Here is a 20,496-nt window from a genome sequence, read left to right on the forward strand (position 1 = left end):
ACAGACCTGGCAGTTCCTGAGTCTTGTAGAGAGCAGGGGGTGGCACACAGCCCAGTACTGATCGTAGGATGTCATCACCAGCAGTAAACACTCTGTACATGCAAAAGGACATGAGGTCCTTACAGCTCCAGTGTCTTGCTGCCTCCTCACCCACCCTCCACAGAGCCTGCTCATGAACCTGGAGACTTCCTGGGGTTCCTGACAAATGGCTTTTTCTGTTTCCTCTCCCGGAGCAAGCAGCTTGCAACTTCCAACACAAGGTCAGTCTTGCTGACTCCTGCTCTGATCCTAAATGACAAAAGCTAGTCCAACCTGTTGTCTGTCACAGAGAGGACCCCCACAAATCCAAGCTTCCCCTTGATACAGGGGGCATAGTCCTCATCCTCCCTGCTGCTCGCTGGGCAGAGCCTGTATCCCTCCATTGCAGCACCACAGCTCAGCAATGCCCTCAGTCAACCCCACTGAAGGCTGTCCTACACTGTCCTATGCCTGTGCTGGTTTCCCAGCAAACTTTAACTACGTCCCCATTTCCCCACCACACTTGGACCCTGGGATCTACCAATCCAGACTGATGCCCTTCTATCCTTACTGGCTGTTGCTTCAAACACAAAGCTGTGGTTAAGCAAGGATTGGTCAAGGCCTGTGAGTTGCCCACAATCTGTCTGCCTTCTTCCAATACCCTGACCATGCTCTTCTCGCACCCAAACAATCACAGCCCCACACTTCCTTGAATCTTCTATTTCTCTCTGTATACCAGCCCTGAAATACATGTCCTCCTTCTGCCACCTCAAAATCAAAACTCAACTTATTTCACTTCAGCAGGATGCCCTGCTACCCCTGCCACCACTTCCAGTCTGCTACCAAAGATGCAGACTGCTGTGTTGCATATATTCACTTTTTGGAAGGTAAATGCTTCTTTTTTTCCTTTTTTTATTTTTAAATAGATACTGATACACCTGGGGAAATCTCAAAAACACATATTGATGGATACTAGATATGGTCAGGGCTGTATGTATGGGGGCACATATAAATCATCCCTGCACCTGATGTGAATTATTTCTGTGGTCAGGGAGACCCTGAGAGCTCTCCCTGATTTGAAAGCATGAAGGGGAAGGGAAGGCAGCATCATTCAGGCTGGAAGGGACCTCAGGAGGTTTTTGGAAAAACCTCCTGCTCAAATCAGGGCCAGACCAGATTACTCAGGGCTTTATCCAAAGACGCCTTAGTCACTTTCTGGGATAGAGCTGGCACAAACTCCATGGGAAAGAGCCCCCAGCGTTTGACTATCCTCATGTTGGAAATGTATTTCTCTATATGTGCACTAACCTCCTTCTTTCAGCCCATTGCCTCTTGTCCTTGTGTCTTGCACCTTGGACACGAGCCTGACTCAGTCTTCCTGCGAACACTGCAGTGCTGCTACATGTTTCACCCAAGATCTTCCTTTCTCCAGGCTGGACAAGCCCAGCTCCCTCAGCCTCTCCTCACAGGTAAAGTCTTCCTGCCTCGGATCATTATGAGGGCCCTTTGCTAAAGTGGCTCCAGCTTGCTAACATCTTTCCTATATTGGGATCTGAAATCTGGACACAGTGTTTTCTATAATCCCTTCCCTCAATCACCTGGCTGTGCTCCTGTTCGTATAGCCCAGGGTGCTCCTGTCCTTCCTTGCTTCCAAGGCACACGGCTGCATCCTATCTATCCCACTGTCCACCAAGACCTTTCCCAAAGGCCTCCTTCCAGCCAGGCAGCCCCCTGCCTGTGTCATTGCCAGAATTAGTCCCCTGCAGAGGCAGAAACTTGCATCAGTCCTTGCAGGATTTCCTGACTTTCATGCCAATGCATGCTGTCCTCTCCCTTGGAGCCTTTCCCTGAGCACAGAGGCCTGGAGACCATTTCAGTAAAGACTCAGGCACAGCAGGCATTCATTCCTTCAGCCCCAGCTGTGTCTGCTCTTCTTAAATCACCTTCCCCATTCAGCAGCAGCCCTGCATTTCCCTTGTTCAGCCTTGGTCTCTCAGAAGTGACCAAAGGTCTTCTGTTTGCTTCTGAATTCCCTTGCAAACAGCATCTTCAGGTGAGCTTTTCTTTTCCTACACACATACCTCCACAACAAAGGCAATAGAAATTCATGCTTTTTACCTGCCCCCACCCCTGCCCTGCTGCAGCCTTGTCCTACATGGGGCTTTGCAGATAGCTCTGCTCCAGGGTCTTCAGAAGGACAGAAGCTGGACAGGGCTGTCTGTTCCCCCAAACCAGTCCTTGGACCACCAGGAAGATGGAGATGGCCTCAAAGCAAAACTCACCTGTAAAGTTGGGGTGACCAGCAAGTGCTGGAAATGGCCAATGAGAGACACTGGGAGTGACAAACACCCTGAGCCATCTTCCATGTCTGTCCACACCACCAACGGCACAGACCGGCTGCCTGTCTCCTGCATCTGCATGTCTTCCATGCTTTCCACAAGCCCTGCCTCTGCACCACAAACCCCTGGTGTGAGTTGTTGCCCTGCATGGTCACACACTACAAGCTATACACTGATATTTTTCTCTCCTGGGAACTTTCCAGCCCAGCACAGCTCCCCCTAAACTCTTAACACTTCCCTTGACCTCTCTGCACCTCCCCTGCCCTCTGCCCAGCACAGCCCAGTCTGGCATGGCCCCACAGCAGTGCCCACCACAGGGTGCTGCAGAACTCTGGGCACTCATCCCGCAGCCCCAGACCCTCTGAAGGGCACAGCAGCTCCTCGGGGGTGGGGAGGGATGACCGAAGGAGGTGGGGGGCATCTGTGGCACAAGGCCTGAGGAAATCCCCTTGTATGATGGAAATGCTGCAATGGAGGCCAGCTCTGTCACACAAGTGCCCACTGCCTGTCCTTGCTGGTGGCCACAGACCTGCCACACAGCAGGACTCTAACCATGCTTGAAGACCACTTAGGCCTTCCACCAACCCAAGGGTTCAGAAGGAAAGCATGGAAGTGGAAAACTCAGGAAAGACCAAGCGCTGGTGCTCCCAGGCAGTGCTGCTGTGCCAGGACTCTTTTCTTCTTCCCCTGTGCACACAGGCACTGCTCCCTGCAGCTGCAGAGAAGGTCTTGGAGGAAGGATCTCAGAAAAACAAGACACTGAGGGCCCTTTATTTTGGGTAAATACACAGAGGGTACGCCTCCTCATTTCCACAGCCTGCGGGGCACACAAAATCTGGATAGGGTGTGAATTAGAAACCAGAGGAATAAAGACATTTCATTGTGGAAAGTATTCAGATAAGAAAAACAAAGCAAAAAGAGCAATCAAAAACCACACTCAAAAGCAAAAATCACCGTAAAAAACCCACCAGAAGACAGGCTGGGCTTGTAATGAGATATGAGTCCTACGCAAAAGACAACAGGCAGTTCATTTCTTCTCAACAGTATCCAGTGATTAGTTTTCTCAGGGCATCCTTGATCTCATGGTTTCTCATGCCGTAGATGAGGGGGTTCAAGGCTGGAGGCACCACCGAGTACAGAACTGCCACCAGCAGGTCCAGGGATGGGGAAGAGATGGAGGGGGGCTTCAGGTAGGCAAACGTGGCAGTGCTTACAAACAAGGAGACCACGACGAGGTGAGGGACGCTGGTGGAAAAGGCTTTGTGCCTTCCCTGCTCAGAGGGGATCCTCAGCACAGCCCTGAAGATCTGCACATAGGACAGCACAATGAAAACAAAACATCCAACAGCTAAACAGACAGCAAATACAAGTACCCCAACTTCCCTGAGGTAGGCATCTGAGCAGGTGAGCTTGAGGATCTGGGGGATTTCACAGAAGAACTGGTCCACAGCATTGCCTCGGCAGAGGGGTAGTGAAAATGTATTGGCAGTGTGCAGCACAGCATAGAGGAAAACAGTGCCCCAGGCAGCTGCTGCCATGTGGACACAAGCTCTGCTGCCCAGGACGGTCCCGTAGTGCAGGGGTTTGCAGATGGCAACGTAGCGGTCATAGGCCATGACAGTGAGAAGAAAATACTCTGCTGACATCAAAAAGACAAACAGAAAGACCTGTGCAGCGCATCCTGCATAGGAGATAGCCCTGGTGTCCCACAGGGAGTTGGCCATGGCTTTGGGGACAGTGGTGGAGATGGTGCCCAGGTCAAGAAGGGAGAGATTGAGGAGGAAGAAGTACATGGGTGTGTGGAGGCGGTGGTCACAGGCTACGGCAGTGATGATGAGGCCGTTGCCCAGGAGGGCAGCCAGGTAGATGCCCAGGAAGAGCCAGAAGTGCAAGAGCTGCAGCTCCCGCGTGTCTGCAAATGCCAGGAGGAGGAACTCGGTGATGGAGCTGCTGTTGGACATCTGCTGCCTCTGGGTGTGGAGCACTGAACAGGGAGGCAAGGGCAGTGACAAGTTAGGGCATTATTCTCTGACCAAAATCAAAGCCATTTGTCAAAATATATGTTCACCGCTTTTTTTCCATTTCAATGAGATCTCTGTTCAGGTCTGTGGATGGAGCTCTGGTTGGTGCTGGCTGCGTATGTCGTGAGGAGCAGGACCTCTGCCCATTGGCTGCCAAGGAGTCAGCCCTGCTCTGCAGCAGTGGGTTTCTGGGAATCATGTCTTTTGGGGGGGGGTGGGTGGGGTGTGGTGTCAGTCCTGGTGTTTGAATTGGTCACATGAAACTATTCCTGATGTAAAAGTGCTTGTCAGCATCTGCACTCCCAGGGCTAAGAAACCACAATCAAAAGAGTGTTTGAGAGAGAGGTTGGAGGGGTTAGAGCTCTCCACTATCTCACCTGGTAATTTTCTTGCATTTCAGAAACCCTCATCGTTTCTGCATCACTCGGAGAAAACAAAGTGTGTCCTGTGAGGCAAGAGGATTGCCTGTGGCTTAGTGCAGAGGGAGGGGAGCTGATCTGTCACTCTGTCTTGTTGCCAGCTACCCTAGGCTCTCACCTTTCTGAGATGGAGTGTACTCACACCCGTGTTAACCTGAAAATACTCCAGGCACTATTGAGAGCAGAGTCACCCACTGCCCAGCACCAAGTGACTCCCCCTTTCTCAAGGTCTCTGCACCCAAATTCTTGCCAAGGACACACATGGTTCATTTCACAAACCCAGCAGCATTTCCTCAATCTTGCTGTCTCTGTGCTTCTCCATGGGGCATTCAGAAACACCAAGACACTATGGGACAGACCTGCATCCTGGAGGGCAGTTCACAGCTTGGAAGGACACCCAAGAAAATAGCCAAGTGACCTGATGATGGTATCTCAGGAAGGGAGAGTCAGCTCATTTCTTAGGGAATGACACAGGCTGCATTGCCCACAGCCCCACAGCTTGGAGGAGAGCTTGGACACCTGTAACCTTGTTCCCATGGTCACAGCTGCATGGGAGGACCCACAAGATCAGTGTGTGACCCTGCAGCTGAAACTCCCACCCCAGAGAAACAGACAGCCAGAACAAGATAACAATAGCAATGACAGACTAGTGGAGAATCAAGAAAAAGTGCAGTGATTGACTGGCTCAGAGAGGCAAAGGAAGAGGCAGCCAGGCACTCAGGAAAGAGTTACCCTTACCCAGCTGTACATGCCACCTCCCAGACAACAACACAGTCAGGCAGTAGTTCTCAGTCCCTGTGCTCTACTTCAGGAGGATCCTATCAGACTTACTGACCCCTCAGAGTTACAGCTCAGGAGTCTCAGTGAGCTGTTCAAGCATGACAACAGTTGTTCGATTTCTCCTGAAAATATCCCAAGAGTAGTAAACTGAAAAAACAAACTCAGGAAAGCTGCTTATGTTTATAGCAATCCTTGCTTTCACCTTGCCCTTGAAAAACGCCCTCGGAAATATCTTGGGGGTGATCTGGAGATTGTGAGCAGCCCCGATCCACACAGCACCCTCTTGTCAGCAGAAGGACCCTGCCATGACGCAAGTTTATTTTCCACCCACAGCTGCTCCCCACTCTGCTCTTTGAGCTCCCCAGGCAGGCTGAGTACTTACCCTGACCAGCGGCAGAGTCCCTGCCCCAGCACACAGCCCCCTGGCCGCAAGGACCCTGCTCAGAAGGACAGCCCTGGGCACCCCTGGCTGCACACCCACCTTCACACTCTGCAGCCATCCCCGGGTGAAGGCAGCTGACATGCCCTGTCCCTCTGAGGGTGCAGCAGGGAAGCTGTGCTCCAAAGCACGGCCTTTTTCTCTACACTGCACAAACTGTGAGAGTCCTCTTGACAGATCCTATAGGATGTGGGATTTTCCAGCTTTAGGAGATCATTCCAGGAACCACAGCTGCACTGCCCTGCAGCAAGCACTTACCCTGTTAAGGGCTGTGAAGATTTTTCTCCAAGTCAGCTCTTCTCTGTCCTCCCACCCCAGACTGCCTTTAACATCTCTCTCTGCCTCACTTCTCTCCCCTCGGTGCCTGCAGGCAGTGCCCTCAGCCCTGCTGCGCTTTGCAGAGGAGCTGCTCCTGGGCAGAGCTGTCTCTCTGCAGTGCTGCCTGCTTGCCATGAGCTCCCTCCAGCCCAGGAGCCCAGCCCAGCTCAGCAGCAGAGGACCAGCCCAAGGCAGCACTTTCTCTGCCCCCTCTGGGCTCCCTCCAGGTGTCCCTCGTGCTCACGGGGAACCTGCTGGGAAACAGGCTGAAGCAAACACTTGTGTTGCCTTCCTCAGTTAAGGAGAATCACTTATTTCCTGAAATAAAATTCTCCTCTCAGAGACAAGGTTTCATATACATGTCACATTTTGTGGTCTTATTGTTAGACAGGATACCCAGAGAGAGGCAGGCAGGGATCTCCTTTACCCCTGCTGAGGGAAGGGATCCAGGGGTCAATGGAGGCATCTCATCCTGCATTTCTACTCATGGCATTTGAAGGAGGCTCAGCTCCCTTCCATGCACACCACAAAGCCACAGGAGGTGGGATTCCTCTTGCCTCACTTCACGTGTGAGCAAAATGGACACCTGCAGGTGAGCTCCTTGTCTCAGCTACCATCTGAATTAATGGAGAAGAAAGGCAGGAGTCAGGTGTTCAGAGGCAAAACCCTGGTGCCATTTGAACTGCCAGAGGTGGTCCAAGATACATGTAGGTAACAGCAAACTGTAACGCAGAAGTTCATAGAGACAGGGTAACATCTTGGGAATCCTGTATGAGGCTGGTGGGAAATTGCTTTGGCCAAGTGACAGCACAGCTTATGCCCAAATAAAGGCCAAAAGAACCTTTTCCTACTCCTTATCTTCATGGCAGTTAATACAGGTATTCCTATGAACGACTGCAGTCATGTACCATAGTGACAGCTGGGTCTCTCTCTTTTCCATCAGCTGAATTTACTATACCTCCACTGACTGTAAAGGCATATGTCCCAGGTTCGTCCCCACACTGCCTAACAGAATTCAGGGCAGGTCCTCTGTTTAATGTCCAACTCCAGGGCCACAGAGTTACTCGAGATGCCAAGGCTGCAGGGACCTCACAGGAGCTGCAGGAAAGCAATTCCCATTCAGGGTGGGTGCGTCATAGACGTCCCAGACGGCATCACAGAGAGTGCGGTTTGGTGCCTGTTTGCCATACACTAAAGCCATCAGTCAGAGGCATCAGTCATCAGATGCCATCAGAGAGGCAAGGTCTGCTCCTTCTCCACCCAAGAGCTGCAGGCATTGCATGAACAGGAAGCATGTCACACATGCTTGCACCACAGACAGTCCTACACTGTCCTATGCCTGTGCCAGTTTCCATGCAGACTTTAGCTTCCTCCCCCCGTTTCCCCACCTCACCCTGACCTTGGGATCTCCCAAGCTTTACTGATGCCTGTGAAAGGCTAGACGCTAGCTGCAGTACAACTTGCTTAGGAGAATGAACATGATCTGACACTATGAGCTTTTACCTCAGGGTCAATGTGACCTGAAGACCCAACCTAAGCCAGCTCTTCATGACTGAGAACACCCCATAACGACAATAAAAGCATGGAAGATTTACCTTTCTAAAAACCAGGCATGTAGCCATGAACCATGCATGAACTGTAATGGACCAGAATCCAGGATAAACATCCCCCACCTGCACCGGCCATCAGTTTAGAAGAATGACGATTAACACACCACTGACCATACCTCTGCATCACCTGCACAGGTCAAGCGTGTACTGATCCCGTGTGGGACAAGTACACACCGATTACGCGAGCACTAATAAATGATGGGGTCATCCCTTAACATGAATAATTGGATTGGTCTCTACAGCTGTATTGGAACAGAGGCAAACCCTGCTTTCCTCTGTATTGGGGTCCTCCATGCATTAGGCTGGGGCACCGCTGTATGCACAGCTAAAATGAGAGAATAAACTACCTTGGTAATTCTCTGCTAAGCATCCTTGTCTGCCTCCTAAGCCAGCAAATAAGTGACTTTTACATGCTAATTGGTCCTCACTGGCTGTCCCATCAAACACAAAGCTATGGTTACCTGAGGATTTGACAATGCCTGGGAGTTCCCCACAACCTGTCTGACTTCTTCCAATACCCAGCTAATGCTCCTCTGGCACCCAAAGCATCCCAGTCCCTGACTTGCTTTGCTCCTGTACTTAGCTCTGTATCCCAGCACTGAAATGCACGTCCTCCTCCTTCTGCTGCCTCAAAATCACTACTTCAGGTCCTCTCCCTGCCTCTACCACACTCGCTGCTATGCACACACCGCTCTCTCCCTGCACTGCCATGGGTCTCACAAATCCAGACTTCCCGCCTCCCCTGCAGTTATGGCACGGCAAGAGGGTTCTGCCTTTTCCAGGATCATGGATGTTTCTTGTGGTCCGTCCAAGTCTGGGGAGTGAAGGAGAGGAAGAGAGCAAGGTCAGCTCATGAGGCATGACTGAGCACAGCCACCCCTAGCAGCAGGCATTCCCTATCTGCCAGGTAGAGGCATGCACACAAGATGGAAACATCTCCATTATCCTTGACGTGCACAAGAGGGGCATTGCTTCCTGCCATCTTCCCAGGACAAACCTCCTCCTCTTCCTCCACTCACACAGATCAACTGCTTTCCATTTCTGGGCTCAGACATGGTTGTAAGGATTTGCTAAAGCCATCAGCCATCACCTTGTTTCTCACTGACATGCCCTGAGTCTCTCTCCCAGGCGCACACATGGCCAGTCACCGCTGCTCGGGGCCCCACTCGCTCTTCAGAAGAAGCTGGGCAGAGCTGCCCATTTTCCCCGTTGCAGGCACTGAGCCCAGCTGGAGGATAGAGATAGCCTCACAGCCAGACTTAGCATAAACTGGGTGAACAGCCAGTGCTAGAAATGGCTGGTGAGGGAGGCTGGGGGGTGACAAAGGCCATGGGCCACCTTCCCAGTCCATCCATGACACCAAGGGCACACACAGGCCTCCTCTCTCCTGCACCTGCATGTCTCAGCCCCCATCCAGGAGCCCTGTCTCTGCACCACAAACCCCCTGATGCGAGGCCTCGCCCTGCACGGTTACGCAGTACAAGCTTTACACAGGTGTTTTTCCCTCCCAGGAACCTTCCAGCTCAGCCCAGCTCCCTCCAAGACCTCCCACCTCCCTTTCCCTCTCTCCATACTGAGACGGGGAGCCAAAAGAACCTTAGTAGATATAGTAGATATATGGATGTAGATAGGAACTGTTTAATAATTCTCTAGCTTGTAATGAAGTTAAAGAAATTTCAGTAGAGGTACACGTGGCCCAAGGGATGAGAGGTGATGTTTAACGTTTGCATTGTTGAGGCTGGCTGGGACAGGAGATAGTCCCTGATAAGAAGCAGAAGTCGACCCCAAGAACCAGCCAAGACCGGCCTTGTGATTTGGATAAATGCCAAGGAGTGACTGAGTCTGCGCAGGGACAGAAGGTTAAGAGTTCACCGTGAAGAAGACATACAGCCTTCATCTTCACGACCCCTGACGACCACCACAAGGAGGCACTGCGCAGGCGTAGTCGGGAAGAACTTAGGGAAATGACTTCTTGGAACTAATTTTAATATGAAGCGGGGATAGGTCATGCCAATGTATAGGCGTATTGCAAAACTCTATGTATATGTAACACTTGACTGTATAAATTTAAAGGGAACTGCCGAGTCAGGGGCGCGCGACTTTGGTGCTACTACCCCCCGTGCTGACCAGCGCTGAATGAACATACCTACTTTACAATCTCACTGATTGTGGAGTCTGTTTCGACATGTCAGTTTTGGTGAACCAGCCAGGGGACTCTCTGCTCGGCTGCAGGACTGACTGTGGAGCAGACGCCCCTCGGCGCGCCCCCAGCACTTTCCTCGGAGGAGCCTCTGCTGCCAGCTGCTCACCATGGGAGCAGACAACAACCTCCTGAAGCCGTGGACCAAACGGTATGTGTCACAGAGGGAGCCTGTAAAAAGTACAGGCCAGGGCAGCTGGTAAATCGCGCAGAGATGTCTGGCATGCAGCGTAGTCCCCATATGGGAGGAGGGTACCCTATATGGTAAAAAGGGGGGATTTGCTGACCGATAGAGCGGCCGCTAGCAATCCTGGGGGTAGGTCGAGCAAATCCGGGGTGACCGCTGTATCCCAGTATCGGGAGCCAGGACAGACCTGTCAATGACTGGTATATAAGAGGCAGGAGAAGGGTAAGTGCACCCCTTCACAATTGCGCTTGGTGCATTTTGGGGGTAAGTGGACCCCCTCGCAATTGCGCTTGGTACATTTTTGCAGCTGCTGAAGGTTGTCAACTGGAGCAATGATTGTATGATGTGAATGTTTGGAAATTTTATGTTAAAGATTTTGTGTGGCTGTGTGGAAATGATATGTTGAAATTTATAGGTGTATGTATGTTTGTTAATGTGTGAATGTCTTTACGTATTGATAGGGGTGATTCCCTGCTTTGTATGTGGGCTTGCAACTGGACTATATAACAATGGGCATCCGGCTTGGGTTTTGTTGAAGTGTAAATCTCGTGGGAGAAGGTGGTACTGTACATCTAGCAGACGGAAACCAGACTAGATAGGCCTACCCGGAGGGTCAGGTAGGAAGGGCGGGTCTAACCAAGCACGACCATAGGGACAGCTGGTGGACTCCGGCACATCACAAAGGGTTCCGGTAAAACACAGGAGTACCGGTGGGTATACCGATACTACCGCGGAGTACCGGTGGGGGTACCGGTACTAGACCCGAAGTACCGGTGGGGGTACTGGTACTATCCCAGAGCATCAGGTAGGGATACCAGGCCTACCCTGTAGGGTTAGGTAGGGAGGCCGGTTCTAACCCTGCGCGCCTGTAGGGAAAGCAGGTGTACACCGGAGCACCAGTAGGGGTTCTGGTACTACCCTGGAGAACCGGTAATGGTATCGGTACAACCCTGCAGTAATGGTGGGGGTAGTGGTACTACCCTGGAGCATTGAGAAGAGACACCAGGCCTACCCCAGACCGTCAGGTAGGGATACCGGGTCTACGCTGGAGGGTCAGGTACAGAGAACGGGTCTAACCCTGCGCGCCCGTAGGGACAGCTAGTGTACTCCGGCGCATCACAAAGGGTTCCGGTACAACCCCAGGGTACCGGTGGGGAAACTGGTTCTACCCCAGAACATCAGGTAGGGATACCGGGCCTAACTCAGAGGGTCAGGTGGGAAGGGCGGGTCTACCCCCGCGTGCTAGTAGGGTCAGCAGGTGTACCCCGGCGCATCAGTAAGGGTTTCGGTACAACCCCGGAGTACCGGTGGGGGCATCGGAACTACCCCAGAACGTCGGGTAGGGATACCGGGCCTACCCCGGAGGGCCGGGTAGGGAGGCTGGGTCTAACCCCGCGCAACCATAGGGAAAGCAGGTGTACCCCTGAGCACCAGTAGGGGTTCTGGTACTACACTGGAGTACAGGTGATGGTACCGGTACAACCCCGGAGTACCGTCGGGGGTAGCGGTACTACCCCGGAGTGTCAAGAGGAGACGCCAGGCCTACCCCGGAGCATCAGGTAGGGATACCGGGCCGACCACGGAGGGTCAGGTAGGGGGGACGGGTCTAACCCTGCGCGCCCGTAGGGACAGCTGGTGGACTCCGGCGCATCACAAAGGGTTTCGGTACAACCACAGAGTACCGGTGGGGGCACGGGAACTACCCTGGAACGTCGGGTAGGGATACCGGCCGTAACGCGGAGGGTCAAATAGGACGGGTGGTGTCGTGGTTTAACCCCAGCCAGCAACTAAGCACCACGCAGCCGCTCACTCACTCCCCCCCCATCCAGTAACCTTTAGTTACATCCTGATCAATCATCATCACCTTTCCATCCCTTTGAGACATATGAACAATGAGATAGATAGATATATATATATATATATGTAAGTATACACACACAGAGATATCAGTTCTTTAGTTCATGGGTTATGTTGATAAAAGGTTTGTTGAGTTCTTTTAGTTTCCGACTCTGGGCTCCATCTGTCATACCAGTCTGTCTGGGCAGGAGGGATGGTGCAAAGTCCTCTCAGTCGGTAGAGCAGAATTGGGCTTCAGTGTGGTGTGACGAGCAGATGACATTTGACGCAGCAGGAGGATGGTGTGCACCGTTGGATTGTTGCATGCTGGAGTCAGTTCTGGTTCCATCACTACTGCGCTTGGCTCAGTTTTGTCACAGTTCTTTCTTGCTTGATCTAAGTGATTCTTACTATAGTACTATGGATATAGCATATAACAATTATAGTAATGATAACATACAGTAGCAGGGTTAGTTAGCAACTAAAGTCATACAGTTTAATTCTGGCTATTTTCACCTAAAATCAAATCCCCTTGAGGCACACATCGGACTTCTCCATCTTTTTGCATCACCCACCAAGTGCACCCAGGCCCTTGAGCAAAAGCAATCCCACGAATGGGTTTACCTTTGCCTGAGGCAGGAGTAACCCAGACTGTTTTCCCTAACATGTTTTTCATGTGCACTACAGGGACTTTATCCCCTTCTACAGTATGTAAAAATTATGATTGGGCAGGACCACCCCAATTGGCAGATCCTCTGGTGTTGACTAACCAGGTGGCTTTTGCTAAATGTGTATCCCAATGTTTGAAAGTTCCGCCCCCCCCATTGCTTTCAATGTAGTCTTTAACAGTCCATTGTATCGCTCAATTTTCCAGAGGCTGGTGCATGATAGGGGATATGATACACCCCCTCAATGCCATGCTCTTTGGCCCAGGTGTCTATGAGGTTGTTTTGGAAATGAGTCCGTTGCCTGACTCAATTCTTTTTGAGGTGTTTTGTCACCACAAGACCTGCTTCTCAAGGCAACACTAGGACAGTGTTCTGGGTGGTGGCATGGGGTACAGAATATGTTTCGAGTCACCCAGTGGTTGCTTCCACCGTTGTCAGCACATAGTGCTTGCCTTGGTGAGTTTGTGGGAGTGTGATATAGTCAATCTGCCAGGCTTCCCCATATTTCTATTTCAGCCATCGCCCTCCATACCACAGGGGCTTTAACCGCTTGGCTTGCTTAATTGCAGCACATGTTTCACAGTCATGGATAACCTGCGCGATAGTGTCCATGGTCAGGTCCTCCCCTCGATCTCGAGCCCATCTATATGTTGCATCTCTTCCCTGATGGCCTGAAGTATCATGGGCCCACTGAGCCATAAATAGCTCACCCTTATGTTGCCAGTCCAGGTCCACCTCAGCCACTTCAATCTTGGCAGCCTGATCCACCTGTTGGTTGTTTCGATGTTCTTCAGTGGCCCGACCCTTGGGTACGTGAGCATCTACATGACGTACTTTTACAACCAGATTCTCTAGCCGGGACGCAATATCTTGCCACAGTGTGGCAGCCCAAATGGGTTTACCTCTGCGCTGCCAGTTGCTCTGCTTCCGTTGCTGTAACCACCCGCACAGGGCATTTGCCACCATCCATGAGTCAGTATAGAGATAGAGCACTGGCCACTTTTCTCTTTCAGCAATATCTAACGCTAGCTGGATGGCTTTCACCTCTGCAAACTGACTCGATTCACCTTCTCCTTCAGCAGTTTCTGCAACTTGTCGTGTAGGACTCCATACAGCAGGTTTTCACCTTCAGTGCTTTCCCACAATGCGACAGGACCTATCAGTGAACAGGGCATATTGCCTCTCACTTTCTGACAGTTTATTATACAGCGGGGCTTCTTCAGCACGTGCCACCTACTCCTCTGGCGACATTCCAAAATCTTTGCCTTCTGGCCAGTCCGTGATCACTTCTAAAATTCCTGAGTGACTGGGGTTTCCTATGCGAGCCCGTTGTGTGATCAGTGCGATCCACTTACTCCACGTGGCGTCAGTCGCGTGATGAGTAGAGGAGACCCTCCCTTTGAACATCCAGCCCAGCACTGGCAGTTGGGGTGCTAAGAGGAGCTGTGTTTCAGTACCAACCACTTCTGAGGCGGCTCGAACTTCTTCATATGCTGCCAATATCTCTTTTTCAGTTGGAGTATAGCGAGCCTTGGATCCCTGATATCCCTGACACCAAAACCCCAGGGGTCGGCCTCGGGTCTCCCCAGGTGCTTTCTGCCAGAGGCTCCAGGTAGGGCCATTCTCCCCAGCTGCAGTGTAGAGCACATTTTTAACATCTTGTCCTGTCCGGACTGGCCCAAGAGCTACTGCATGAACAGTCTCCCACTTAATTTGTTCGAAGGCTTGTCGTTGCTCAGGCCCCCATTTAAAATCATTCTTCTTCCAGGTAACTTGGTAGAGAGGAATTTGACTGTAATTTTGAATATGCATTCTCCAAAAGTCCTGTCGTGGTTTAACCCCAGCCAGCAACTAAGCACCACACAGCTGCTCACTCACTCCCCCCCCATCCAGTGGGATGGGGGAGAAAATCAGGAAAAGAAGTAAAACTCCTGGGTTGAGATAAGAACGATTTAATAGAACAGAAAAGAAGAGACTAGTAATGATAATGATAACACTAATAAAATGACAACAGTAGTAATAAAGGATTGGAATGTACAAATGATGCGCAGGGCAATTGCTCACCACCCGCCGACTGACACCCAGCCAGTCCCCGAGCGGCGAATCCCTGCCCCCTCTTCCCAGTTCCTAAACTAGATGTGACGTCACATGGTATGGAATACACTGTTGGCCAGTTTGGGTCAGGTGCCCTGGCTGGGCATGAGAAGCTGAAAAATCCTTGACTCTAGTCTAAACACTACTGAGCAACAACTGAAAACATCAGTGTTATCAACATTCTTCACATACTGAACTCAAAACATAGCACTGTACCAGCTACTAGGAAGACAGTTAACTACATCCCAGCTGAAACCAGGACAAGACCACAACACCTAAGAAAGCCTGTGTTTCCTTTTTATTAGTCGGTGAGGACATGCTGCTATTTTGTTGATCATATCCGCAGGGATCTGACGACGCCCACCTTGTCATTTTACTCCCAAAAACTGGATCTCCTGTGCAGGTCCCTTGACCTTACTTTCTTTTATGGCAAAACCAGCCTTCCAAAGGATGTGGATTATTTTCTTCCCTTTCTCAAAGACTTCTTCTGCCGTGTTGCCCCATACGATGATGTCATCAATGTGTTGCAGGTGCTCTGGAGCTTCACCTTTTTCTAGTGCAGCCTGGATCAGTCCATGGCAAATGGTGGGGCTGTGTTTCCACCCCTGGGGCAGTCTATTCCAGGTGTACTGGATGCCCCTCCAAGTGAAAGCAAACTGTGGCCTGCACTCCACTGCCAAAGGAATGGAGAAAAATGCATTAGCAATGTCAATTGTGGCATACCACTTAGCTGCCTTTGATTCCAGTTCATATTGAAGCTCTAACATATCTGGCACAGCAGTGCTCAGCGGTGGCGTGACTTCATTCAGCCCACGATAATCTACTGTTAGTCTCCATTCCCCATTAGATTTCCGCACTGGCCATATGGGACTATTAAAGGGTGAGTGAGTCTTGCTGGTCACTCCTTGGCTCTCCAATTGGCAAATCAGCTTATGGATGGGGATCAGGGAGTCTCGGTTGGTGCGATATTGCCGCCGGTGCACCGTCGTGGTAGCAATTGGCACCTGTTGTTCTTCAACCTTCAGCAACCCCACAATCGAAGGGTCTTGAGAGAGACCAGGCAGGGTAGACAGCTGTTCAGTGCCCTCTGTCTCCAAGGCAGCTATACCAAAGGCCCAACGGTACCCTTTTGGTCCTTGAAATACCCCCTCCTGAGATAATCTATACCAAGGATGCACGGGGCCTCTGGGCCAGTTGCAAGGGGGTGTTTATGCCACTCATTCCCGGTTAGACTCATTTCAGCTTCCAATACGGTTAGCTCTTGGGATCCCCCTGTCACACCAGAGATACAGATGGGTTCTGCCCCTTTATAACTTGATGGCATTAGGGTACATTGTGCACCAGTGTCTACTAGAGCCTTATATTCCTGTGGGTCTGACGTGCCAGGCTATTGAATCCACACTGTCCAGTAGACTCGGTTGTCCCTCTCCTCCACCTGGCTGGAGGCAGGGCCCCTCTAATCCTGGTTAGAATATCCGTTACTCACTTTTTGCACACGTGAATCAGAAGTCCCTTCAAGAGGATCAGAAATGAGATCAGCCCTTCTACTGCATCCGGGGCACTGCTCATGGGAAACTGGAGCAGCAGTTTTCCAAGAAGAATCCTCTTTTCTGGTTGCTTTTTCTCGCAACTCCCGTACCCGTGCATCCAAGACTGAGGTAGGTTTTCCATCCCACTTCCTCATGTCCTCTCCATGGTCACGCAGGTAAAACCACAGGTTAGCCCATCGTGTGTACTTTCTCTCTCCTCTTTCTTGGGAAGAGGAACGCTTACTCCCAATAACTGCGATGCGGGCCTGTACAGGTGAGGAGGAGGACATATCCACTTTGAATTGCTGGAACTCTCAGGGCAATTCCTCTACAGCTGAGACACAGGCCCGTAGGGAGGAAGAGAGACTTCCTTCATATTGCCGGAGTTGGACAGCCAATTCATCCACCGTTTGTCCATAGCCTTCTTTCCAGGACATTACTGCCAATGAGTTGGCATAGGTTGGTGGTGCACTTCGTAGAAACTTCCGCCACATCGGTTGTGTGCATTGGACTTCATCTGGATCTGTGGGTGACTGCTTGTTATCCGGATCATTATAAATCACCTCCAGCATGGCTAATTCCCTCAGGTACTGGATACCTCTCTCCATGGTGGTCCACTTGCCTTGGTGACATGTAACTTCATCCTTGAAGGGGTATCTTTCCTTTACACCTAACAGAAGTCACCTCCAGAAGCTGAGGACTTGTGTTTTTCTCCCAATCGGCTTGTCGATGCCCCCTTCCCTAGACAGAGATCCCAACTGCTTGGCTTCCTTACCCTCTAATTCCACACTACTAGCCCCATTATCCCAGCATCGGAGCAGCCAGGTAACAATGTGCTCACCTGGGTGGCGGCTAAAATCTTTTCGCATGTCACGCAACTCACTCAGGGATAGAGATTGGGTAATTATTTCAGGTTCTGCCTCTTCCTCCTGTTCTCGCGATGACCCTGGTTCATCTTCATCTCTCACTAAGCGAACTGATTTCTTTGTGTGTTTCTTTTTCTGTACGGGGCGGCTGATACTGGCACAGGTTGGTTCTCTGGTTTAGCTGCAGTATCTGTCACTGGGGTAGGGGTAGCTACCGTGTCTGTTGTCGGGGTAGGGGCAGCTACGGTGTCTGTTGTCAGGGTTGGGGGTTGCTAGGGTGCATGTTGTCCTGTTTTCCATCTTTTCCCCCTTTTCCCCCTGAGGGTGCTGCATAATATCAAGCAGTGTTTGGTAGACACTGGCCAGGGCCCAGCACAGTGCAGCAAGTTGTATGTCTTTGGAATAGCCACAACATTTTTTCTTTCAAATATTCTACCACTTCATGAGGGTTCTGTAGTTGTTTGGGAGTGAACTTCCAAGCCACTGGAAGTGAGAAGTTCTCTAGATACCTGCCCATATCCTCCCACATGCCGTGCCACCCATGAATATCCAGCTTTGGGGCAGATGTCTGGGTGGTACTCTTAAAGAGCCTTTTTGTAGCCCTAACAAGACCTGAAACATGTCTTTCAGGAGGCACAGCACTAACAGCACACTGGCTTGCGCATCCCAAGGATATTCAAAATTCTCGAAAGCTGTTGTAATTAGTCGGAAGGAGAAAAGGGAGGCAAATGGACGGGGGGGAAGTATCCCCCCCTAACTTCCCCATGGATTGGGTGTAATTACCAATAAAATCCAACAGAAGGTGCCCAAAGTATGGAAATGATATCACTGCCTCATACAGATACCAGCTTAACCTCATGACCAGTGATGTAATCATTTCACAAGTCAGCATTGCCCAGTACAGCAGAATGATAATCCCAATCACTCTCCCAGAGATGAGATATGAAACTACAGGCAATACATAGAGCATATAAGAGCTTACAAAACGCCACCATGTAAACAAATGAATCAACATTGTGACTAACATCTATTTATCTAGTATAAGAAATGCGTATGACAAATTTGCTTCAACACACCCTGGCCAGATCTGTCGTTATCTCAACCCTTTGTGCCCCATGTTGGGCGCCAAAAAGGACTGTCGTGGTTTCAGCCCAGCGGTAACAAAGGACCACGCACCCACTCGCTCACTCCTCCCACCCCCCTCTGGTGGGATAGAGAGGAGATGGAGGAGAGAAAAGAAAAAAACCCTGGAACCTCGAGGGTTGAGATAAAGGCAGTTTACTGGGACAACACAAAGAAATTACAACAACAACAACGGTACTAATGAAAGAATATACAAAGAGTGATGCACAGTGCAACTGCTCACCACCCGGGACCTGCCGCTCCGCCGCTTCACCCCACCGAAAGTCGAGCCCACCCCCCAGCCCACTCCCCATTTATATACTGAGCATGATGTCACATGGTATGGAATAGCTCCTTGGCTAGTTCAGGTCAGCTGCCCCGGCTATGCCCCCAACCTCCCAGGTTCCTGTAAAAATTAACTCTATCCCAGCTGAACCCAGGACACCCAAACTGGCCAACGGGGTATTCCATACCATGTGACGTCACATCTAGTATAGAAACTGGGAGAACTGGGGGTGCGAGAATCGCCGCTCGGGGACTAACTGGGCGTCGATCGGCGGGTGGTGAGCAATTGCACTGCGCATCATTCGTACGTTCCAATCCTTTTATTATTGCTGTTGACATTTTATTAGTGGTTTATTATCATTATTGGTTTCTTCTTTTCTGTTCTATGAAACCTTTCTTGTCTCAACCCATGAGTTTTACTTCTTTTCCCGATTTTCTCCCGCATCCCACTGGGTGGGGGGGAGTGAGTGAGCAGCTGCGTGGTGTTTAGTTTCTGGCTGGGGTTAAACCATGACGCCTGCCCACCTATCTGTCCAGTTCCCCAAGCCTTTTCCTCTTCTGCCAGCACTGCCCTCTACCCCATCACCATTGACATTTTTCCTATATCTCCTCTATCTGGCACCGCACCCATATTTTTAATTTTTTTCCTGTGTTTAATTTTACCCCCTTCCGGCTCCCTCCGCTCGCTAATGTCTCCCGTCCCTGTACCCCTGGATGGGTCTGCACCCCATCGCTCTTCCAATGTGCTTTCCCTGGGACTCCCCCTCCTGATACTTAACTTCTTGCCCGTATGGCCAGTACCCTTTTGCTTTCTGAATTTTCTTTCTCTGTCTACATTTATCCAGTTCTCTCTCCGTGTTTATTTCTTCCTCTACTTCATCACTTCTTAAACTTTGTTTCATTTATTTGTCTTCATTTATTTAGTTAGCTGAGCCTATTTCTTATTTTTTTCCTCCCTGTTCTCAATCCCGTTGCTTTTAAAGTTTTCTTACTGTCAACTTTTATCCAGTTTGCTCTCCCTACTTTTGAATTTTTCCTCTCTGTTCTTCTATGCTGTCACTTTTACATTTTCTTTCGATGTCTCTGTTGATTTAGTTTGTTGCCCCTGTTTTTTATTTTGTCTCTCTTCTTACTCCTTCCACTTCTGAAATTTTATTTCTCCTTTTATCAAGCTCCCTATCACTTTAACATTCTTTCCTGTCTGTTCCTTACCTCGCTGCTTTTAAAACTTTCTTTCCATTCTCCTCTCTTTCTCCCTGAATCCTTTTCTTTACATTTTTTCTTGTCTTTCCCTAATGCCATTGCTTATGAATTTTTCTGTCAACTTTTATCCAGTTTGCTGTCTACACTTTTTATTTTTTCTGGTTTTTTACCCTGTTGCTTTTAAAGGTTTTTCTGTCTTAGTTCGCTGTTGCTATTTCTTAATTTCTCCTTATTTCCTTAACCCCCAGCCTGCTGCCATGCAGGAGAGCTCAACAGGCTCTGGGCTGTCCACTATTTATGGAGTAAGATGATTGACTTATAGTCATTTTTGCGTACCAGCCGTATTTCGGTTGGTGTGTGCTCGACTAGCCCTCGGCTATTGTGGTGTTATCTGTCTCCCCTGAATCCACTTTCAGCCGGACGCAGCCATCATGACCAGACACATCCATCACGACCCCCACTGGTGGTTATCACTTGAGCAGGATTATGGGAAATAAAGGTTAGGTTGGGAGGTGGGGAGCACACTGTCACAAACACCTCTGGGGATGGTGACTCCACCACT

The 20,496-nt window shown here is 50.4% G+C and overlaps 1 protein-coding gene across 1 annotated transcript; it reads right to left on the bottom strand.

Moving 5' to 3' along the window:
- Positions 1 to 3,394: 3,394 nt before the first annotated feature.
- LOC138682980 (olfactory receptor 14C36-like) lies at positions 3,395 to 4,384 on the bottom strand. Its single transcript, XM_069774503.1, has one exon. The coding sequence runs from the start codon at positions 4,316 to 4,318 to the stop codon at positions 3,395 to 3,397; it is 924 nt and encodes a 307-aa protein (XP_069630604.1). The 5' UTR covers positions 4,319 to 4,384.
- Between the last annotated feature and the right edge of the window lie 16,112 nt (positions 4,385 to 20,496).

Source organism: Haliaeetus albicilla, chromosome 30, assembly GCF_947461875.1.
Source record: "Haliaeetus albicilla chromosome 30, bHalAlb1.1, whole genome shotgun sequence".
NCBI classification, from domain to species: Eukaryota; Metazoa; Chordata; class Aves; order Accipitriformes; family Accipitridae; genus Haliaeetus; species Haliaeetus albicilla.

Excerpts from the sequence above, each read along its gene's own strand:
- LOC138682980 (XM_069774503.1), bottom strand. The coding sequence starts at position 4,318 with ATGTCCAACAGCAGCTCCATCACCGAGTTCCTCCTCCTGGCATTTGCA.